Raw genomic sequence first — 19897 nt, 5'->3', positions numbered from 1 at the left:
TCATTGGCCATCATAGACCATTCCGTGCTGGTCTGATAGCAGGATGTTGAGTGCAAAATTAAATTTATCAAAACTAGCAAAGCACCGGGTCTGGACTGGCAACAGGGCCATGTCATTACCTCCACCACCAAAGGTGGATGGAGGTTATGTTTTCACCTCTGTCTGTCTGTTTGTCTATGAACAAGATATCTCATAAAGTTATGGACGGATTCAGACGAAAGTTGGCAGAGAGGTAGTGTTATGCGGCAATAACTAAATGATTACATTTTGGTGAAGATCCAGTTTCGGATCCGGCTAGGAGGAGTTTATAAGCGATTCTTCACCAATGGGAGATCGGGCCAGAAATGATACATAGCAGGATATCTCAAAAAGTTGTGGACGGGTGATTTTGATTAAATGTGATTCTGTATTGTGATTTTCTGGTCTAATCCGGATACAAAACGTAAACTGTTCACGTGGCGGAGTTACGCTCTCTCCTGACTGCCGTTCTAGTTTATTTGTTTAATTCCGAACAATCAAGCGTAACTAGGAAGCTGCTCTTCTCTCGTATCATTATCTTTGCCATGAAGTGCATATCGTCACAATTGACTCAACGATGCCGATTGGTCCTCGGTCCCAGTCTAGGGGAAATGTGTGCAGTCGTCCATTTGGTGCTGCAGTTTTCATGTGACTGTTTCCTCTTGCAACAATGTTTGTGACTGTTTCCCACCTAGATTTATCTCTCATTGGTCAGTTCTTGAACTCGCCGTTAACACAACCACGTGTGATGTAGCACACGTACCGGCATGCCCCCCTTGATTCATGTTTGTGCTATGACGCACAACAGGTGAAAGTGATCCCATGTTTTTTGCCGCTTTTTATACCGCTCGCTATCTCGGTGCGATTGTTGTCTGAGCGACGGTTCCTCCACGATAAACAAACTTGCGTTCCCAGGTTGTCCCCATGTCACCTGCGTATGGCTGTCTTCAGCTATGATGAGCAACGAGGAAGGTTATTTTCTTGTTCAAGTTTTCTAGGAGTTGAATTTTTTTTTTACCTGAAGCACAGATATAATTTTCTCTCCCCTTGTGCAGGTGTTTCTTTTCTTTGTACTACGAGTCAGGGCCCTTAGGGATATTTTGGGGCCGTTTGGTTCAAATTCTTCCAAAAGCACCAAATTTGGCCCAGATGTTGCCCATGCCATACTCTTTCGATTTTTGACGGGCGCCAAGACGGGCGCCCCCCCCCCCGGGGGCCCCATATTGGCGAAATACTAAATGGCCGCCACCCGGATTGGAGGAAAATCAGTTAAATAACCAAAAGGGTTGGAATCATGTATGATACCACTTTTCAGGGGTTTTCGAGGTCGAGGAATCCAATTATGATGTTATTTTGATGATTCGAGGTCAAGGTCAACCCTCAAGGTCATCTTAAAGGTCATTTTTGAGTCAAACATGTCGGTTTTTGAGTTTTTTGTCAAGATTTACGCTAGGTTCACCATTAACATTTGATGTTTCTGGGTTGGGTAATCGAACTCTGACCTTATTTTTGACAATTAGAGGAAATATTTACATGTCTATTTCCTAATTTTCAGGCATATGCAGTTCATCAGTCTAATTACAAAGGTACGGATTTTGATGTTTTATGAACTGTATGCCATATCCTTGTGTTTAATTTTTGTGCGATCATGATCCGGGTTCATGTATACATGATTGTATACATGTCATAAATATGACGTCATAGGTCATGTGACCTGGCGGCCATATCGGATTTAATGAAAACCTTAAAAATGGATCCCTGCCTTCATTTTTCGATCGATTCATTTTGAACTTTGACCACTTATAGTACGCCATGTGATTGGATGCATAGCCTAATTATGACGTCATAGGTCAGGTGACATGGCGGGATGGACCGGTACGGTCCCCGGATCATACCGCCCTTGGCGCCCGTCAAAAATCGAAAGAGTATGGCATGGGCAACATCTACGCCAAATTTGATGCTTTTGGAAGAATTTGAACCAAAATATCCCTAAGGGCCCTGACTATACCTTTTGGCGTACTGACCAGTTTTTAAAGACAGGATGTCCCTGTGCAATATTTCTACGACGTAAAAGGTTTGAAGGATATAAGGATCAAGTCAATGTTGTACGAGCTAATCTGATCCTTTGATTAAACGTTCCACATGTCCTTAATTTGATGACTCCTCTGGGTGAGAAATGAGGTCCCAATCCGCGATTGAGTTTTTCCTAGTTTCTTTACATCCTCTGGTCCAGTGAGACTTTGAGATTTTCTTTGATTTAGCAGACAAAGTCTGAGAAGAGGATTTGCAAGTCCGAGTACACAATTGGGATTGGACTGTTTTCAGAGAGGATGCATTCTCCATTCCATGGCTAAACTCGTGTTCGCCAACAATTATGCATCCCTTCTCCACTGCTGAGTTTGCTGGAAGCAATGTCAGGATCGAAACTTGGACAATCCGATCTGCATGAGCTTGGAGATCTATGCAAGAGCTAAAAATCCGATCAGGGTGGAAATCTTTGTCCACACCTGGAGCAGATCAAATGGATCATTAAATTCTGATCACCAGGGAAACTGGGGTCCTTACCCCTCAGCACCTCTTATCTTCTTGATGATCTTTAAATTACTTAACCGACCCAATGGTTATGGCAATTGATTAATACTAGGGCATTGCCCGTACTATATCTATATCTAAAATTATATCCCCCCCCTCTATTTACATGAAATGGTTTGGTCCAAAGCGAACGGCTTCCGGAGTTTGGTAAAGCAATCGCCATCGCGTGCACAAACGCGCAGGAAAGCGAATGAATCGCAAATTCGTTTTTATTAGTTTTAAAACTTTATTAAAACATAGTTTAACGCCAACATAGTTTGCAAACGTGAAATAAATGAATACGCTCTCAAATGTGCCATCCGAGGCAGAGTGTGCCCGCCACGTTCGGCACACGCGATCGTTCGCTGCTCTCTGATTGGTTGAATCGTTTTTTGGACATAGCTCGGTAAGTAATTGTCCGATTAATATGAAACCTTGAAAAGGCACATCCTCGGGTCCCCAGCAATATACCTGGCAAGTGAAAAGTATATCGGACCCGTGGTTGTCGAGAAACAGCGGTCACAGACAGACAAACGTACAAACGTACAAACGTACAGACAGAGATTACTGGAATTATAGATAGATGACTATTGGCTGAAAAATAAATGTTGGCTGAGAGAAATAATCCAGAGCAGAATAAATCATGATGCCAAAACACAAACAATCAGGGTTTAACTTTTATGCCTTTGTCAACGAAGTCAACGGAGAGTGTCAATGAGGCATTATGTTTTCAGGTTGTCCGTCCGTCCGTCTGTCCGTCCGTCCGTCTGTCCGTGATAGGTTTTCGTAAGTGCAATAACCTGAGAACAGCTGAAGGGATCTTAGTCAAACTTGCTGCAGGTATGTATAATGAGGTAAAGATGAACTGATTAGATTTTGGGGTCACAAGGTCAAAGGCCAAACGTCAGAGGTCATGTTAGGTAAAAATCCTCTTGCCACGATAAGTTGTGAACCAGTGATGGATTCTGACCAAATTTGGTACACGTATGTATAATGATGTAAAGATGAACTGATTAGATTTTGTGGTCACAAGGTCAAAGGCCAAACGTTAGAGGTCATGTTAGGTAAAAATCCTCTTGCCGCGATAACTTGTGAACCAGTGATGGATTCCGACCAAATTTGGTACACGTATGTATAATGATGTAAAGATAAACTGATTAGATTTTGGGGCGAAGAGATCAAAGTCTGTAATATGTATATAACTTGAACGGCTGAAGTGATCCAATTTACGCTTTGTACAGGTATGTATAATGATGTAAAGATTAACTGATTAGATTTTGGGGTGATAGTGGGGCAACTTAGCATAACAATTGTGCATTTTGTGAGGAAAGCACCAAATTTGGCACACTAGTAGACAATCATATTATGAAAAGATCTGGATATTGGGCCATCTCAGATTCAGAGATTTGATTTTTGCAAGATTTCGATTCGATTGGGATCGAAGAGAACACCTTCTTCGTCTTCTGTACAGTGAAGTTGCCAGCACTGAATTCTCTGGCTACATCTGGGTGCTTCATTGGGAGTGCAACCATGTCCCTCAGGTGAACAGCGACCCACCTGGCATAGTGTGTGTGGTCTAAGGCATGGAACCATGGGACCAGTTCCGTCAGGGCATCAAGGTACATCGTGAATGAAGCCTGCCGCAGAGAACGCACGTAGACCAGTACCAACATCTCTAGTTCCAGCACAGTTGCCCAGTACTGAAAGTTGGGAATGTCTTCTCCTCTCTGGTGACACCAGTCTTCGAACTCAGGCCGGTCTTCTGCATCATCAGCATATGTCATACAGTGGCGTTCATACGCACGGTGTTGCAGGATGTGCAGTGCCGCTGCAGTGATTTGATGAGCTCTTCTTGTGCGGGTGACGTGGGCAGCTCGCAGGAAGGAGTCGGCCGTCCCTGGCGTTGCAATCTCAGCTTGCAAATCTGCAAAATCTGCAAATCTTGCAAAAATCAAATCTCTGAATCTGCGATGGCCCAATATCCAGATCTTTTCATAATATGATAGTCTACTAGTGTGCCAAATTTGGTGCTTTCCTCACAAAATGCACAATTGTTATGCTATATTTAGCTTAGCTGCCGGACTATGAAGAGGTCAAAGTCCTAATAGGTCCATAACTTGAGAACGGCTGAAGTGATCTAATTTACGCTTTGTATAGGTATGTATAATGATGTAAAGATTAACTGATTATAATTTGGGGTCAAAGGTCAAAGTTTGTAATGGGTCTATAACTTGAGAATGGCTAAAGGGATCTAATTAAAACTTGGTACAGATATGTATAATGATGTAAAGATTAACTTGTTAGATTTAGGGGTCCCGACGTTAAAGGCCAAAGGTCAGAGGTTATATCAGGTAAAAATGTGATAACTTGTGACCAGCTGAAGGGATTAAAATTAAAGCTTGGTACAGATATGTATAATGATGTAAACATGAACTGATGAAATTTTGGGGTCAAGAGGTCAACGGTCATGTCAGATATAAATGTGATAACTTGAGTACAGTTGAATGGATTTAAATCAAACTTGGTACAAGTATTATAATGATGTAATAATGTGGGCGGAAAAATATCGGTCGACGTCGTGACGTCGAAGAGCGTCGTTCTAGTTTAAAATTATTTTTTGACTGTATCTAAGCCTCTAAGGTCTGTTGTGGAGCTGTGCCCTACACACGTCTCACATACATGGACAAACAGACAAATACACACGAGACACAACACAGGACTGTCAGACGAAACAAACACAGCCAATGAGCTTGGTGGAGTTGCCATCACTTCCCCAGGCACTCTGGTTACTCATGACGTCACAACAATGGCTCCGCCTTTCTCACCACACTCAGCGGGCATTTCCTCAGGAGGAATTTCCTCCTACCCATATATGCCACCCTATGGGGATTGTCCATTCTCTTATCCTTGTAAACTAGCCGAAACCCGTGGAACATCCACGGAAGGGAGGATGTGGTGTATGGATAGAGTGTACCATTATGGATGGCATAGGGGATTTGCTTGTCCGAGTAAGAGTTAGGAAGAAAGATGAGAATGAAGAGTGCGTATATGAACAACGATCGCCGACACCGGCACAAATGCATGCTCTGGATTGTCCACTCGGTGGACGGCTTGCTTTCGCCTTCGCCTGTCCAATCAGCAGACGGCTTGCTTCGCCTTCGCCCAGCAGACGCCAATACGATGGCGTCGTAAGATGGCGTCGTATCGGCAGTTAATCGGATGCTTTTGGGCCCCAACGTCGGCTAATTCAGATTTTTCGAGTATGGCTGTACGTGATAAACAAAGAGCGCGGTTCGTAGATCCTAAATCCATTAGTGCCGTGGGCATCGGGTCACTGGGTGCGGCGTAAAAGGGATAACAAAGTCGAGTCCTTACGCTATTATTATATAGATGCTAAATGTCAAGCAAGGTAGCAGCACGCACAATTTTATAAAAGTATTTGGTATGGCTCGCACGGGGTTTGTACCGCTGACCTCCCAGACTCGGAGCAGACGCTCTAACCATTGAATTGAATCGGTGGACCATGCATGGGGTGGACTTGAGGTTAAATATTCCATCCAGAGCCAAACAGATCTTTTCTTTGTTTTCCAACATACAGAAACTCTAACAATTAGTCGCCTGCAGCTGATTTGTTCATCTGAGAGGATGGCTGTCAAGCGATGGATGTAACCAGGACGAACCGCTGTGGTTTTATTTTAAAACCTCCTTACGAGGGTTGGCACCAAGGTTCCAACCGCGGTAACTTTGACTCGTGCCACGCGTTGACTTTCGAAATGACGTATGAATGCAAACGAGACCTTTCACGCATGCGCTGGGTGCATTTTCAGTGACTCGGTTCTGCTCGCCGTGCATTTTTAACTTTTAATTTCGACAAAAGGGTGGAAATCTCGAAATGGTTAACCATAATTGTTCTGTTTCTGAATGCAAATCGGACTCACGGGTACATAGGAATACGATCAACATCCGTGGATGATAGGTATGAAGTTCGTAGGTTTCCTGTTCAGTACAAGCCAGCAGCGGCAGTGGATTACACATACACATACATGTACGTATAATTTATCTTATGGTTCCGGAACCAAACAAATATATATATATAATCAGAAGAAATTAAATAAGTAGCAGACGTAGCTTCAAGACGGTCGATCTTTTATTTTCGACAATCTTTTGACCAAACATGTCTTCTTCTCAGTCTACAAGAACAGCATGTGTATGATGTTGATATATGAATTTTTTGTTGTTGTTGTATACAGGATCGAGGCTCGTGAAAGAGCTAACATTTATCACACAAAAAATCAAAACAGACACACAAAGTATATAATAAGGGGAGCTATATAATAAGGGGAGCGGTAGACAAGATGGAGAGAGAAGGGGAAGCACACAAACACAACATTTGAGAGCAGGGACTTCGGGAGATCTGTGGGAGGGAGAGGGCTTGGGGGGAGGAGGCGTGGGAAGGGGGTGGGGGTGTGAGAAGTATTAAACACAAGGATACCACAAGGGCTTCCAGGAAAAAAGTTGGTATTTCAAAAAAGTGGATCTGGTGTGAAATTAGCGGGGGTAGAAAAGATCAAGGTTTTGGATGGGGGAAGATAAGAGATTGTGGTGAACAGCTGTTTTAAAGACCTGGAGGGAGGAGTGTGATTGAAGAGAGTGAGGGAGTTTGTTCCAGAGGTGGGAGAAAAGAGGAATGAAGGAGTGAAGGTGAGCAGAGAGCCTTGATTTTGGCAGTTTAACCGTAAGAGGGTTGCAGTCGGATCTTGTGCGACCTGTAGGAATATTTGGGGGACAGAGCCCAGAGAGAGCTGGGGGAGCAAGGTCGGAGAGGAGTCGGTAGAAGACAGAAAGACCACCAACCTGCCTGCGGTGATTGAGTGAGAGGCCCTTGAAGTTAGCTTCATCGCAGGAGATTCCAATGATTTTGAACGCTTTGGATTCAACAGCGTGAAGCTGAGCTAGGTGTGAGGCAGGAGCACCGGCCCAGAGGGGAGAGCAGTATTCCATTGAGCTGCGGATGAAAGCCTTGTATGTGGTGAGGAGCTCAGGTACATACATACAAAATACATACAAATACATACAATAAAATACATACAAAAAGAAGAGATATCGTTAACGCTTACTCACCCTCAGCCAGTTCAACGAAAGTGAGCTTACATTACAGTTACAGTTCACGTTAGTTTGTACACACGTACATATATAAACACATGCAAACACATATTCATATACTGTTTATATTTGTATTAATACACTGCCTGCATTTGTTAACGACATATAAAGGTAAAAGGGATGTTTATGAAAAAATGAAGTGAATGAGTTACGGTGAATGAGTTGAATGAGTTGAGGTGGATTGAATGAGTTGGAACATCCGTTAATGGTCTAAATTTATGCCATGAGGGAATTTCGTCTGAAGTTTGTGTATTAAAAAAGACTCACGTCTCAATTGTGGTGTGATCGATTTGTAATTGATTCGATGGCAGAGATTTGAATATCGTCTATAGAGTGGTCTGGTTGATTAAAATGTATCTGTAAGGTAGAGATTTGAATATCGTCTATGGAGTGGTCTGGTTGATTAAAATGTATCCTGTAAGGTAGAGATTTGAATATCGTCTATGGAGTGGTCTGGTTGGTTAAAATGTATCGTGTAAGGTAGAGATTTGAATATCGTCTATGGAGTGGTCTGGTTGATTAAAATGTATCCTGTAAGGTAGAGATTTGAATATCGTCTATGGAGTGGTCTGGTTGATTAAAATGTATCTGTAAGGTAGAGATTTGAATATCGTCTATGGAGTGGTCTGGTTGATTAAAATGTATCGTGTAAGGTAGAGATTTGAATATCGTCTATGGAGTGGTCTGGTTGGTTAAAATGTATCGTGTAAGGTAGAGATTTGAATATCGTCTATAGAGTGGTCTGGTGGATTAAAATGTATCTGTAAGGTAGAGATTTGAATATCGTCTATGGAGTGGTCTGGTTGATTAAAATGTATCGTGTAAGGTAGAGATTTGAATATCGTCTATGGAGTGGTCTGGTTGGTTAAAATGTATCGTGTAAGGTAGAGATTTGAATATCGTCTATAGAGTGGTCTGGTGGATTAAAATGTATCGTGTAAGGTAGAGATTTGAATATCGTCTATAGAGTGGTCTGGTGGATTAAAATGTATCGTGTAAGGTAGAGATTTGAATATCGTCTATAGAGTGGTCTGGTGGATTAAAATGTATCGTGTAAGGTAGAGATTTGAATATCGTCTATGGAGTGGTCTGGTTGGTTAAAATGTATCGTGTAAGGTAGAGATTTGAATATCGTCTATGGAGTGGTCTGGTTGATTAAAATGTATCCTGTAAGGTAGAGATTTGAATATCGTCTATGGAGTGGTCTGGTTGATTAAAATGTATCTGTAAGGTAGAGATTTGAATATCGTCTATGGAGTGGTCTGGTTGATTAAAATGTATCGTGTAAGGTAGAGATTTGAATATCGTCTATGGAGTGGTCTGGTTGGTTAAAATGTATCGTGTAAGGTAGAGATTTGAATATCGTCTATAGAGTGGTCTGGTGGATTAAAATGTATCTGTAAGGTAGAGATTTGAATATCGTCTATGGAGTGGTCTGGTTGATTAAAATGTATCGTGTAAGGTAGAGATTTGAATATCGTCTATGGAGTGGTCTGGTTGGTTAAAATGTATCGTGTAAGGTAGAGATTTGAATATCGTCTATAGAGTGGTCTGGTGGATTAAAATGTATCTGTAAGGTAGAGATTTGAATATCGTCTATGGAGTGGTCTGGTTGATTAAAATGTATCGTGTAAGGTAGAGATTTGAATATCGTCTATAGCGTGGTCTGGTTTGATTAAAATGTATCTGTAAGGTAGAGATTTGAATATCGTCTATGGAGTGGTCTGGTTGATTAAAATGTATCGTGTAAGGTAGAGATTTGAATATCGTCTATGGAGTGGTCTGGTTGATTAAAATGTATCTGTAAGGTAGAGATTTGAATATCGTCTCTGGAGGGGTCTGGTTGATTAAAATGTATCGTGTAAGGTAGAGATTTGAATATCGTCTATGGAGTGGTCTGGTTTGATTAAAATGTATCTGTAAGGTAGAGATTTGAATATTGTCTTATGGAGTGGTCTGGTTGATTAAAATGTATCGTGTAAAGTAGAGATTTGAATATCGTCTATGGAGTGGTCTGGTTCATTAAAATGTATCTGTAAGGTAGAGATTTGAATATTGTCTATGGAGTGGTCTGGTTGATTAAAATGTATCGTGTAAGGTAGAGATTTGAATATCGTCTATGGAGTGGTCTGGTTGATTAAAATGTATCGTGTAAGGTAGAGATTTGAATATCGTCTATGGAGTGGTCTGGTTGATTAAAATGTATCGTGTAAGGTAGAGATTTGAATATCGTCTATGGAGTGGTCTGGTTGATTAAAATGTATCGTGTAAGGTAGAGATTTGAATATCGTCTATGGAGTGGTCTGGTTGATTAAAATGTATCGTGTAAGGTAGAGATTTGAATATCGTCTATGGAGTGGTCTGGTTGATTAAAATGTATCTGTAAGGTAGAGATTTGAATATCGTCTATGGAGTGGTCTGGTTGATTAAAATGTATCGTGTAAGGTAGAGATTTGAATATCGTCTATGGAGTGGTCTGGTTGATTAAAATGTATCTGTAAGGTAGAGATTTGAATATCGTCTATGGAGTGGTCTGGGTGATTAAAATGTATCGTGTAAGGTAGAGATTTGAATATCGTCTATGGAGTGGTCTGGGTGATTAAAATGTATCGTGTAAGGTAGAGATTTGAATATCGTCTATGGAGTGGTCTGGGTGATTAAAATGTATCGTGTAAGGTAGAGATTTGAATATCGTCTATGGAGTGGTCTGGGTGATTAAAATGTATCGTGTAAGGTCGAGATTTGAATATCGTCTATGGAGTGGTCTGGTTGATTAAAATGTATCGTGTAAGGTAGAGATTTGAATATCGTCTATGGAGTGGTCTTGTTCATTAAAATGTATCCTGTAAGGTAGAGATTTGAATATCGTCTATGGAGTGGTCTGGTTGATTAAAATGTATCGTGTAAGGTAGAGATTTGAATATCGTCTACGGAGTGGTCTGGTTGATTAAAATGTATCGTGTAAGGTAGAGATTTGCCCTGATTGGTGTGAAAGTTACTGATCTCTGACCCTGTGTTATCAAAGTGTGTGTAGGGTGTGTTCTCAGTTTTTCCAACATATTGTTTGGTGCACTTTTGACAAGTGATTAGGTGTATTGGGTCATATTCACGGCGCTTTGCTTCGCGTTTTCACGAATTTCATCACATGTTGCACCAACCCTCGGATGGACGATATAATCTAAGTGCCCCGTCTGCTGGCATTATTTGTTTAGTTGGTGTCTTTCTTGAAGCGTTGGCGAAAGAAGATAAAACTTTGGGGCCGGAAAACATCCGAGGGTCGTGAAGGAGATGGCAGAGCAGATAAGCATGATGTTGGAGGACCATAACATATATGACATCATGCTTATCTGGTCTGCCAACACGAGTTTGTGTCATTGATGTACTATAGGCCTACCTTTGCTCATACAATGTGATAAGTATTCTTCACAAAAACCTCAAATCGCTGATCCAGCCAGACATAAACTGGTTGGAGACATCCACACTTTTCCATGCTTTCAATTTTCCCAGGTTGTAAAAGTGTTTATTAAATACAAGATAATTCACTAAATCTGTATATAAAATGGTTGGAAAGTTCATTTCACTTCTGGACCATGTTGTATTTGGCAATTCATACAGATCTGTGATGTCTGTGACCTGTATTGTTAAACGATCACTCTCTCGAGTCTAGACAGTGCCCAATAATTAACCCCAATTGTTTGGCCATGGCGAAGCGATCAACGCACAATAACACTAAATTTCTACTTCACCGATCGTGAATGGACGTTCCTTTAGCCTCCACTTGTTCTCAAATATGGCCGCAGGGTTGTGTGTGCGTGCACAAGTTTCTGACGTCACTGAACACCCTCTGTTGTGCAAAGGACTCCTTTCTTACACATGGCCAAGGTAATATTTCACCTCCACCTGGATGTTAGCCCATTCTTTCTTTGTAAGAGTCGTTCATTATTGGGTTTGTATGTTGGCCTTTACCTTAATATTAAGCCTGGTGGTGGCTGGCTTAAGATCTTCAGGTCTTGAGTTTGAGCCCCTGTCGTGCTGTTGAAATAACACCATGTGAGTTGAGACTCAGCCTGTCATCCTTCCGAGGTCGGCACAATGAGTACCAGGTTACAGGTGGAAATGCGAATGGTTCAGTGGATGTGCGGAATATCGTTGAGAGAGAGGAAGACAAATGATGAATTGTGAAAGATGATGGGAAAAGAGCCTGTGATGGATGCTGTGAAGAGAAACAGGTTGAGATGGTTTGGTCATGTGTTGAGGAAGGATGAAAGTGACTGGTTGAGAAGAGTGATGGAAATGAATGTAGAAGGAAGTAGGGGACAGGGAAGACCGAGAAAGACTTGGCTAAAGATGGTGGAAGAAGAAATGCGGGCAAGGGGGTTAACAAGGAGAGATGCAGAAAATAGGGCAAAATGGAGAAGATAGTCTTTGGGCCCGCAAGGCTAACCCCGCTCTAGCAGGGAAAATGGCCTTAAAATGCCTGTTGTTGTTTGTTGTAGAGACACTGTTGATGCTTTCCAAAATTTATTATAATTTTTTCCAGGATGAAGACTTTCTGGGTTTCTCTCCTCCAAGCAAGCGTGTGCATCGCAAAGGCAAACATTTCATTCCTTTGTGCTGTTTCAAAAAAAAATTTTTTTTGGGAATAATGTTCTTTCTTGATATTAATTTGTCTTTGTCTCTCCACCTGCAGGTTCCCATCGCTTTTCCTCCTCATTGCTCTCCACACCCATCTTGCGCTCTCCAGCACCAGTTGAGAAGCCTCAAAAGACTACGAGGGAAAGGTTGGATGAAGCATTGGAGGCCAAGAAAGCGGAACCTAGAGATCAAGGAAGTGAAATAATTAGTTTGAAAGCAAAGGAGTCTTTAAGAGTGCAAGAGAGGAAGCGCCAAAGAGAAAGAGCAAAAGCGCAGGAGAGGAAGCGCAAGAGAGAAAGAGAAAGGAAGCTTGAGAAAAATCGGCAGAAACAGAGAGAGCAGGTGCTCGAAAGGAAGCGCCAAAGAGAGAGGGAAAGGCAGCGCCAGATAAAGTGGGAGAAGGAGCAACAAAGACAAAGAAAAATGGAAATAAAGGAGGAAATTGGGACATTGGTTGAGATCAAGCAAGAACATAAAGTGCATAGTGTGAGTTGTGGAAAGAGGGAATTAAAACAGGAAAAAATCCCAAATTTGGAGATTGGGAAGGAGATTCGCAGCGTTTCTCGTCGTTTAATCCGCCCTCCTTCTCGTTTTGCAGGTTCTGAGTTCCTGTTTGGAGTTGGACGGAGGGAGGTCAGAGGAAGAGTGGTTGGTGGTGATGGTGAAAGGACTGAAGGAGATATCACTGAAAAATCGGGGATAGAGATCAGGGAAAAAGAGAAACCGGAAGAGAAGGAAATGATTAAGGAGGAGGTGGTGAGGGTGGATGAGGAAGAGGAGAGGAGGACGGAGGAGGGGGAGAAGGAGGGAGAGGTGGAGACAGTGGAGGTGAAGGAGGAGGAGGAGGTGAAGGAGAAGGAGGAGGAGGAGGTGGAGGTGAAGGAGGTGGAAGAGGTAAAGGAACAGAAACAGGAGGAGGAGCAAAAGGATCAGGAGGATGCAACGGGTATTACAAACAATATAGAGGAGGACGTTAAAGAGAGGGAAAGAGATGCTGATAATAAGGAAAGTGACATGGAGAGAGAGCCGTTAATATTGAGGAAAGGTCCATTGAGAGGGAAGGGAGAAATGGAGGAGAAAGATATGGAGAAAGAAGCAAAAGAGGGGGAGAGGGAAGGAGATTCTGACAAGAAGGAAAGTGACATCGATAGAGAGACGAGCATGTTGGAGGTTGATACTGAAAGAAGTGATATGGAGAAGGATGAAGGTAAAGAAAGGTTGAGTGGGAAAAAGAAAAAGAAGAAAAAGAAAAAGAAGAAGATCAAAGAGACAAACGAAAGGCAAACAGGGGGATCTGAGAGGGACAGTGGAAGTAGCCTTATGTCTGGAGTGGATAGAGGAAGTGAAGAGATTGGCAGAGATTGCAGCAGTCAAAGCAGAGAGAGTGAGAGGGAGGGTGGGAAAGAGAGTGGAGAGAGGCTTTTGTTGCGCATCCCAGCTTGGGTGTGGAAGTCTGGTGGCCAGGAACCAAAGTTGGAGCAAGAGGGGGAGTGTGAAAGTCAGCAAAACAAGCCTGAAGAGGATTTTGAAAAGAGTGATGACAAAAAGGTGAAGTTATTGGAGAAGTTTGAGGCGATTGTCCAGGAAATGGAAGGCCTTAAAAATCCACGAGATAAGGCCATACTTGAGAAGGACGCACCGAGCGAGTCCCCCTCTGTTTTGGTAGCAGACGAGAGCTCTGCTTGTGCCGAGTTGCTCGATTCTCCGGCAGACATGGACGCGAACGACAAGCCTGGAAGTGGTAGCAAGTTGGATGAAGACTGGCCCAAATTCCCTTTGTCTCCTTCAATTGCTGATGCTCCTCAGGTGCCGGAACTATCACTTTTTTCTGTGTTTGGACATTTATAGCTTTTTTGCTGAGAATGTATTTCTCTGAGGTTCCTAAATTGCACTTGCTCTTTGATGAGCTGTGGCGTATTCACCAGTAAGGCCACTGTGTCATTAATACAAGGTCAGGGATAGAGATCAGGTCCCTAATGGTGCCGCCACAGCTAATCAGCATCATTGTTCTGATAAGAGGGATTGTTAATTTTATTTTTTACTTCCAACATGTTAAGGTCAATTGCTGGTCAGAGGCTTGTATTTTGTGAAAAAAATGACATTTTGAATTGCCAAGTGTCTAGTGTTCTAAACGTTTGACAACAAAATGGTTTACTGTGCTTTTTCCATCACCACATCCACGACCCTCCTTACACCCATCTTTGTCTCTCTTCCCCTTTTCCGTTTCTTCCTCCTCCTATCCCTCCAGCTTGCCCACTCTCTTTCTCTTCCAGCAGCTCCCATTTCTCCTTTACCTCCACACCCACCTCAAACCCTACCCTCCATCCCTCCAAATACCCCTTGAATACAACCCCACCGACTTACCCTTTTTTCATCGCTCCATTCTATCTCCCTCACCCCTCTCTTTACCTTTTTTGTCACACTCTTGCCTTCTCACTCCTCCTTCTCCCCCCTTCCCCTTTTTTGTTTCTTTTACAGCCTACAGCTCTCAGCTACTCCCCCCAACCACTATCCCCAGATACCCATACCAGCCCGCAGGCCATACCATCTCCCTCTCCTTCGCTGTCTCCCTCTGTGTCCCCTTCTGCATCTCCCGTTCTCTCTTCGTTCTCCCTCGTGCCGGAGTGCATTGTAAGAGTCAGACGAGTACCAGTGAGGAGGAGGAGGGAAAAAAGAATTTCAATGGAGGTGAGTGTTCGAGCTTAATGACATGGTGAGTGATTGTGATGAAGAAGGAAGAACTGTGGGAAGGGAATTGGTTAGAAGGTTACCTGTAGGAGCTGGTTATTTATTATTTTTTTGTAAGGTATTGAAGGTTCACTGAGGAGGTAACACACCACATCCAGGACGAAAACAGTAGGACATGTCAGTGTATGCTACATGAGTTGCAAGTATTAGGAGGTGTGTTGGTGGAAGTATTGTTGCATAAGGCTGATATTGTTCATTTTGACTCTCCCAAGCCTCTCACCCCAAGTCCTCGGATCAAACATGTTTGCCGACGTGCCTCGGTGGCGTTGCAGCAACCTCGTACCTCTGTACCATCCCTACTCCAGAGCATCTCACCCTCGGAATCTCCCGCTCTCTCTCCAGCACTTTCTCTCACTTTGAGTGCTCTCCCATTGGATGAGAGAGATGCTGTCTTATCTCAACTAACAGGTCTGGGCATTTAATTATCTATAACCCTCTCCCTGAAGGCACATATTGCTTTTGGTTGTGCGCGATCATACTAAAATACGTAATTTGGTGTGTGTCTATCTGTCTGACGGTTTTTGACCGCAATATATTCGGTCGTTACTTATCCAATCGTAACCAAACTTGACAGGAGGACAAAGGGTCACACGTCACACGATGGAGGTTGTAGTGCCTTCATTTGCCCCCTCCCTAAGGGGTTTTTCCTCACCAAGGGGTTTGCGTGTTGAGGTGTATATCCGTATTAAGATAGCTTATCGTGGCGTTTTTCTAAGGCCGCTTTTAATAACAAAAGTAACAGCAACATTAATTATAATTGCAGAATATTTATGTTATTACAAAACAATGTTAATACTTATAATACCCACCTCCCTCCCCAAGGGGTTATTCCCCCTTGGACAAATGCTGTGTTAACGTGTATCAATAGCTTATCCTGACATTTTGTGGGTCACCCTACCAGTAGTAAAAAGTATCATAAACTACAAACGCGTATGATTACCTTTTTAAACAGTCACTCCTGCTGTTTAACACGAAACTGAAAGGGAGGAAACCTGGCATCAGTGAGGCAATCTATACTTATCGCGTCCACCACTGACGAAAGGACCTGAGCATAGATCTACTGTAATCTATATACCGCACAGGCCACAGAGGTTAATAACATGACCCTTCCTGCCACTTCCGTGTGGAGTGGGTGTACTAGTTGATTAAATTGGTGTTAAAATCCAGTGGGTGTGTGCTATGTAACTGCCTAAAAAGGTACAAATGCGCCCTGATGACCTTTAACCCATAAAGTGCTGGAATTACTGGTTAGTAGCCCAGAAATGCTTTTTCGTCATCGGCTTTTCTCCACCAATAAGAAGCAAGCTTTCATAAGTTACCCGAGTCAGGGTTTGTTCTTTGGGTTGACGTCAGTTTAAACTCTTTTGCATACACGTCATCCACGATCGTGGCCGTACGCGCTTTATGGGTTAAACAACCCACCCCAGCCAGCATCGAAGCAATGATGTGTACAAGGTTATGAGATCAATTAGAACATACTGTTAATGTTGTGGGTAAAGCAATTTCTAGAGCCAGGTAGATCTGTATCGACTGTCGCGATAGGGAATCTACCTGTAATAAGTTCTTCATGTGCAGGCGTTTGTCGGGTTAAGATGTATGATTGTGAATCTACAAGGAGATTCGGGTGATAGTGTGAGGAAATAATGAGTAGAGCCCTGGTATGTCTCACTTAGTAGTCAAACCTTTGTCCATTATGGCACTGCAGACCACATAAACATTAGTTAGGACCTTTAGTACAACACTAAATGACGCCTTTCCCCCCTGACATGACTTGGGAAGAAATCAGGCTGGAACACCGCCACAATTTACACCTCCGAGAGGCCTACCCACCTCGCATAGCACGTGCTGTGACCACGGAGTCAGGGACGGGAGTGGCAGTGGTGCAGTGGGCGTGCCCCTGGACAAGCCGGCGAGCCGGGGGAGGATCTGATTGGCTGAGGAGTGCGCCAATGCTGACGTCATCGGCCGGAGATATTACCGAGGGCCGGACGCCATTTTCGGCAGTTGAGATGAGCCAAGAGTGGAGAGTTGAGCACGTTGAGTGAGGTCTGAGTCAAGAGTTGTGTGCACCCGAGTCGAGGTGAGATCCTGAGTTCAGCATGAGCTGAGTGAGCATCGGACGCCTTTGCTGGCAGTTGGATCAGGAGTTCGAGTTGAGCGCAGAGAGCCCAAGCAGTGCGCAGTTCGCAGTTCGAATGCAGAGCCCAAGTCCGTTTTGAGCAGTTGGGTTTGAGACGCGGCAGGACTTCGGTCCGAGGCGACCTCGTGTGGAGCCGCTAGCCTGCGTGGGACGCGTGGCGCTTGGAGCGAGGGACCTCGTGGTGTGCGTTCGGGCCGGAAGGAGCGGTGTTGGACGAGCGGTGTTGGACGGCAGCCACCAAGACGACAAAGACAAGATAAGTCCGAGCTCCGCGTACACTGTACATGACGTGACGTGTTCTTTTCTTTGTTAATTCATATTCCCCCGTTTTGTATTTGAGGTCTGGTGTGCGGGATCCCGATTAGGATATTCATTACCGGCGTGTATTTTCCTGTCTTTGCTTTTCCCGAATAAACCCTTGTATTATTTTGCATCCCCCATTCAAACCTGTGCCGCTTGAGTTAATTTCCTCTCACAGGACCGGAGCTACGCCGGCGTGCTGCAGTTAAGTGCTTTCGCCGCAGCCTCCATTTCCCTTCTTCCTCCAGCGTGGCCATAGCCGAATCCGTGTTTGGATAGTTGCTTCCGAATAAGACCGTTTAGGCTATCCGCAACTCTGATGTTAATCGGAGTTGCGTGACAACTGTTGTCGAGGAGTGGGATGGAACCCTAAAAAAAAAAAAAAAAATTTCGTGTCAAGGAGTGTGGAGAATTTGGAAAGAAATTTTTTTTTAGTCGGAGGCGGAAATTTATATAGTCGATTGGGCTTGCACGACGCGAAAGGTGCGTCATTAAATTAATTCAATTCCTGTTGGAAAAGCCGCGCGGGAAAGCGACCGCCTTTACGGAGGAGGAGGTGGGCGGTATGGAAAGGAGAATGGAAGATGTGGGAAGGATCGGGAGTGAGCCGGAAATGGGGGAAATGGAGGATAGCATTGGAACTTCCCCCGCCGGAGAGTCGGCTCCTATAACTTACCAGACCATATTCAATCTATTGAACGCCCACTATGAACGACTGAATGAGGAAAGGGATGCCCATTATGAGCGAATGGGAAATATAATTGATAAATGTACGAATAAATTGAAGGAAGGACGAACGAATGGTGCCAACGGGGCTTAGGAGCCGGGAATGGCAAAATTGGGAATTGCACCGGGAATGGCAATTGTGGCATGTATACAGGTGAGCGGGGAATGTCCACAGGTAGATGGGGAAACTGCATGCACAGGTGGATGGGGAATGTGCACAGGTGAGCGTAGAATGTGCAAATGGTAATAGGGAATGTTTCCCACATTCTGGCCTGGTGGTTTGTCGGGACCGGGTGGATGTCACAACACCTCAACAGGGGGATGAATTGGAATTGGTGCAGCACAAGGGCGTTGGTGCAGAGCAAGTGGGGGTCCGTGCAATGGAGCCGGACCGGGTATTTATTGGGGATATTGATCAAAGCCTGGCGGGGCCAGAAATGAATTGTGATGGTAATGATGATGATGATAAGGATGATGTGACACAGTAGCTGGGGACCTGGGACAGTCCCATGGAGGCAGAGGTTGGCCGAGCCCATTTTTCTTTCAAAGGAATGTCAATGGTAACAGGTATCTGCAGATGATCAATGATGAAGTTTTACCACAGCTGGAGGAGAACTTTGAGCGACAGGTTCGTGGTGTCTTCAGATATCTCTGGTGGGCCCAAGACGGCGCCCCAGCACATCGTCTTATCGCTGTCCGAGATCGACTGAGGGAACTCTTTGGAGACCGAGTCATCGCCCTCAACCATGCAGTGGAATGGCCGCCAAGATCACCTGACCTCACACCATGTGATTATTTCCTTTGGGGACATTTAAAGAACAAGGTGTTCGTAACTCCTCCCCGTGATCTTGACGAATTGCAGGGCCGTATTCGACATGAAGTGGATGCTTTGCGCAATTACCCGGCTATGGTGAGACGAGCAGTTCAGGGCATGCGACGCTGCTGTGAGCTTTGTGTTGAAAGGGGAGGTGGACATGTTGAAGGTGTGGGTGCATAAAGGCCAATCATTCCTGAGAAAAGTTCACATCTGACATTCATTTTGCACCAATTATCCTGACTTGCATCGATTAGCCAAACTTGTAAAAATGCGATTTGAACTTGTCATTTTCAATGAACATGTACTCGGTCATGTGTGACAGCAATGATGCATGGAAGGTGTCAATGGAAAGCTGAGGATCTCCTCTTAAAGAGTCAACCACATGTAAGTTGTCAAAATAAATAACCTTTGCATATTAACCCCTTGAATTTGGATTACCTTTTTTTGATACGCACTGTATATATATATATATATTGTTGTGGATATGAGGATTGTGTTTTGTTTTATTGTGTTTTTTTTATTGTATAGTAAATTGTTGTAAAATATCGCCCTCCTTGCTCCAGTTATGTATAAAGGTCAAAGTGCGTCCCGTAACTAGTTCATAAACACTACACGTTAGCCAATCATAGATTTCCCCCCTTGTTCCATAGTTATATCTTTATTATGTGTATTAGTGTAAGGCTGTGTCTTCCATTAATTGAAATACTCCATTGCACCAAGTGAAATAAGATAGATCCCCTTTCATTCCCATTCCCAAAACCTCCATTTCCAACTGCGTC

At 43.6% G+C, this 19897-nt stretch overlaps 1 protein-coding gene across 4 annotated transcripts in view; it reads left to right on the top strand.

The window, feature by feature from the left end:
• Positions 1–19897, top strand: part of LOC137421345 (uncharacterized) — a 303203-nt gene that overhangs the window by 2136 nt on the left and 281170 nt on the right. For all 4 annotated transcript variants that reach the window (XR_013622345.1, XR_013622346.1, XM_068107313.2 and 1 more), the window contains exons 2-5: positions 12293–12344; positions 12443–14193; positions 14866–15075; positions 15348–15543. Coding sequence is in view for 2 of the 4 variants with exons in the window: in XM_068107313.2 (XP_067963414.2) it covers positions 12293–12344; positions 12443–14193; positions 14866–15075; positions 15348–15543 (2209 nt within the window). In the remaining 2 variants the exon portion in view is untranslated. The remainder of the gene's footprint in view (positions 1–12292; positions 12345–12442; positions 14194–14865; positions 15076–15347; positions 15544–19897) is intronic.

This window comes from Myxine glutinosa, chromosome 2 (genome assembly GCF_964187855.1).
Source record: "Myxine glutinosa chromosome 2, kmMyxGlut1.1, whole genome shotgun sequence".
Classification (NCBI taxonomy): domain Eukaryota; kingdom Metazoa; phylum Chordata; class Myxini; order Myxiniformes; family Myxinidae; genus Myxine; species Myxine glutinosa.
The sequence above is the reverse complement of the archived record's forward strand: the minus strand, read 5'-3'. Positions and strand labels throughout refer to the sequence as shown.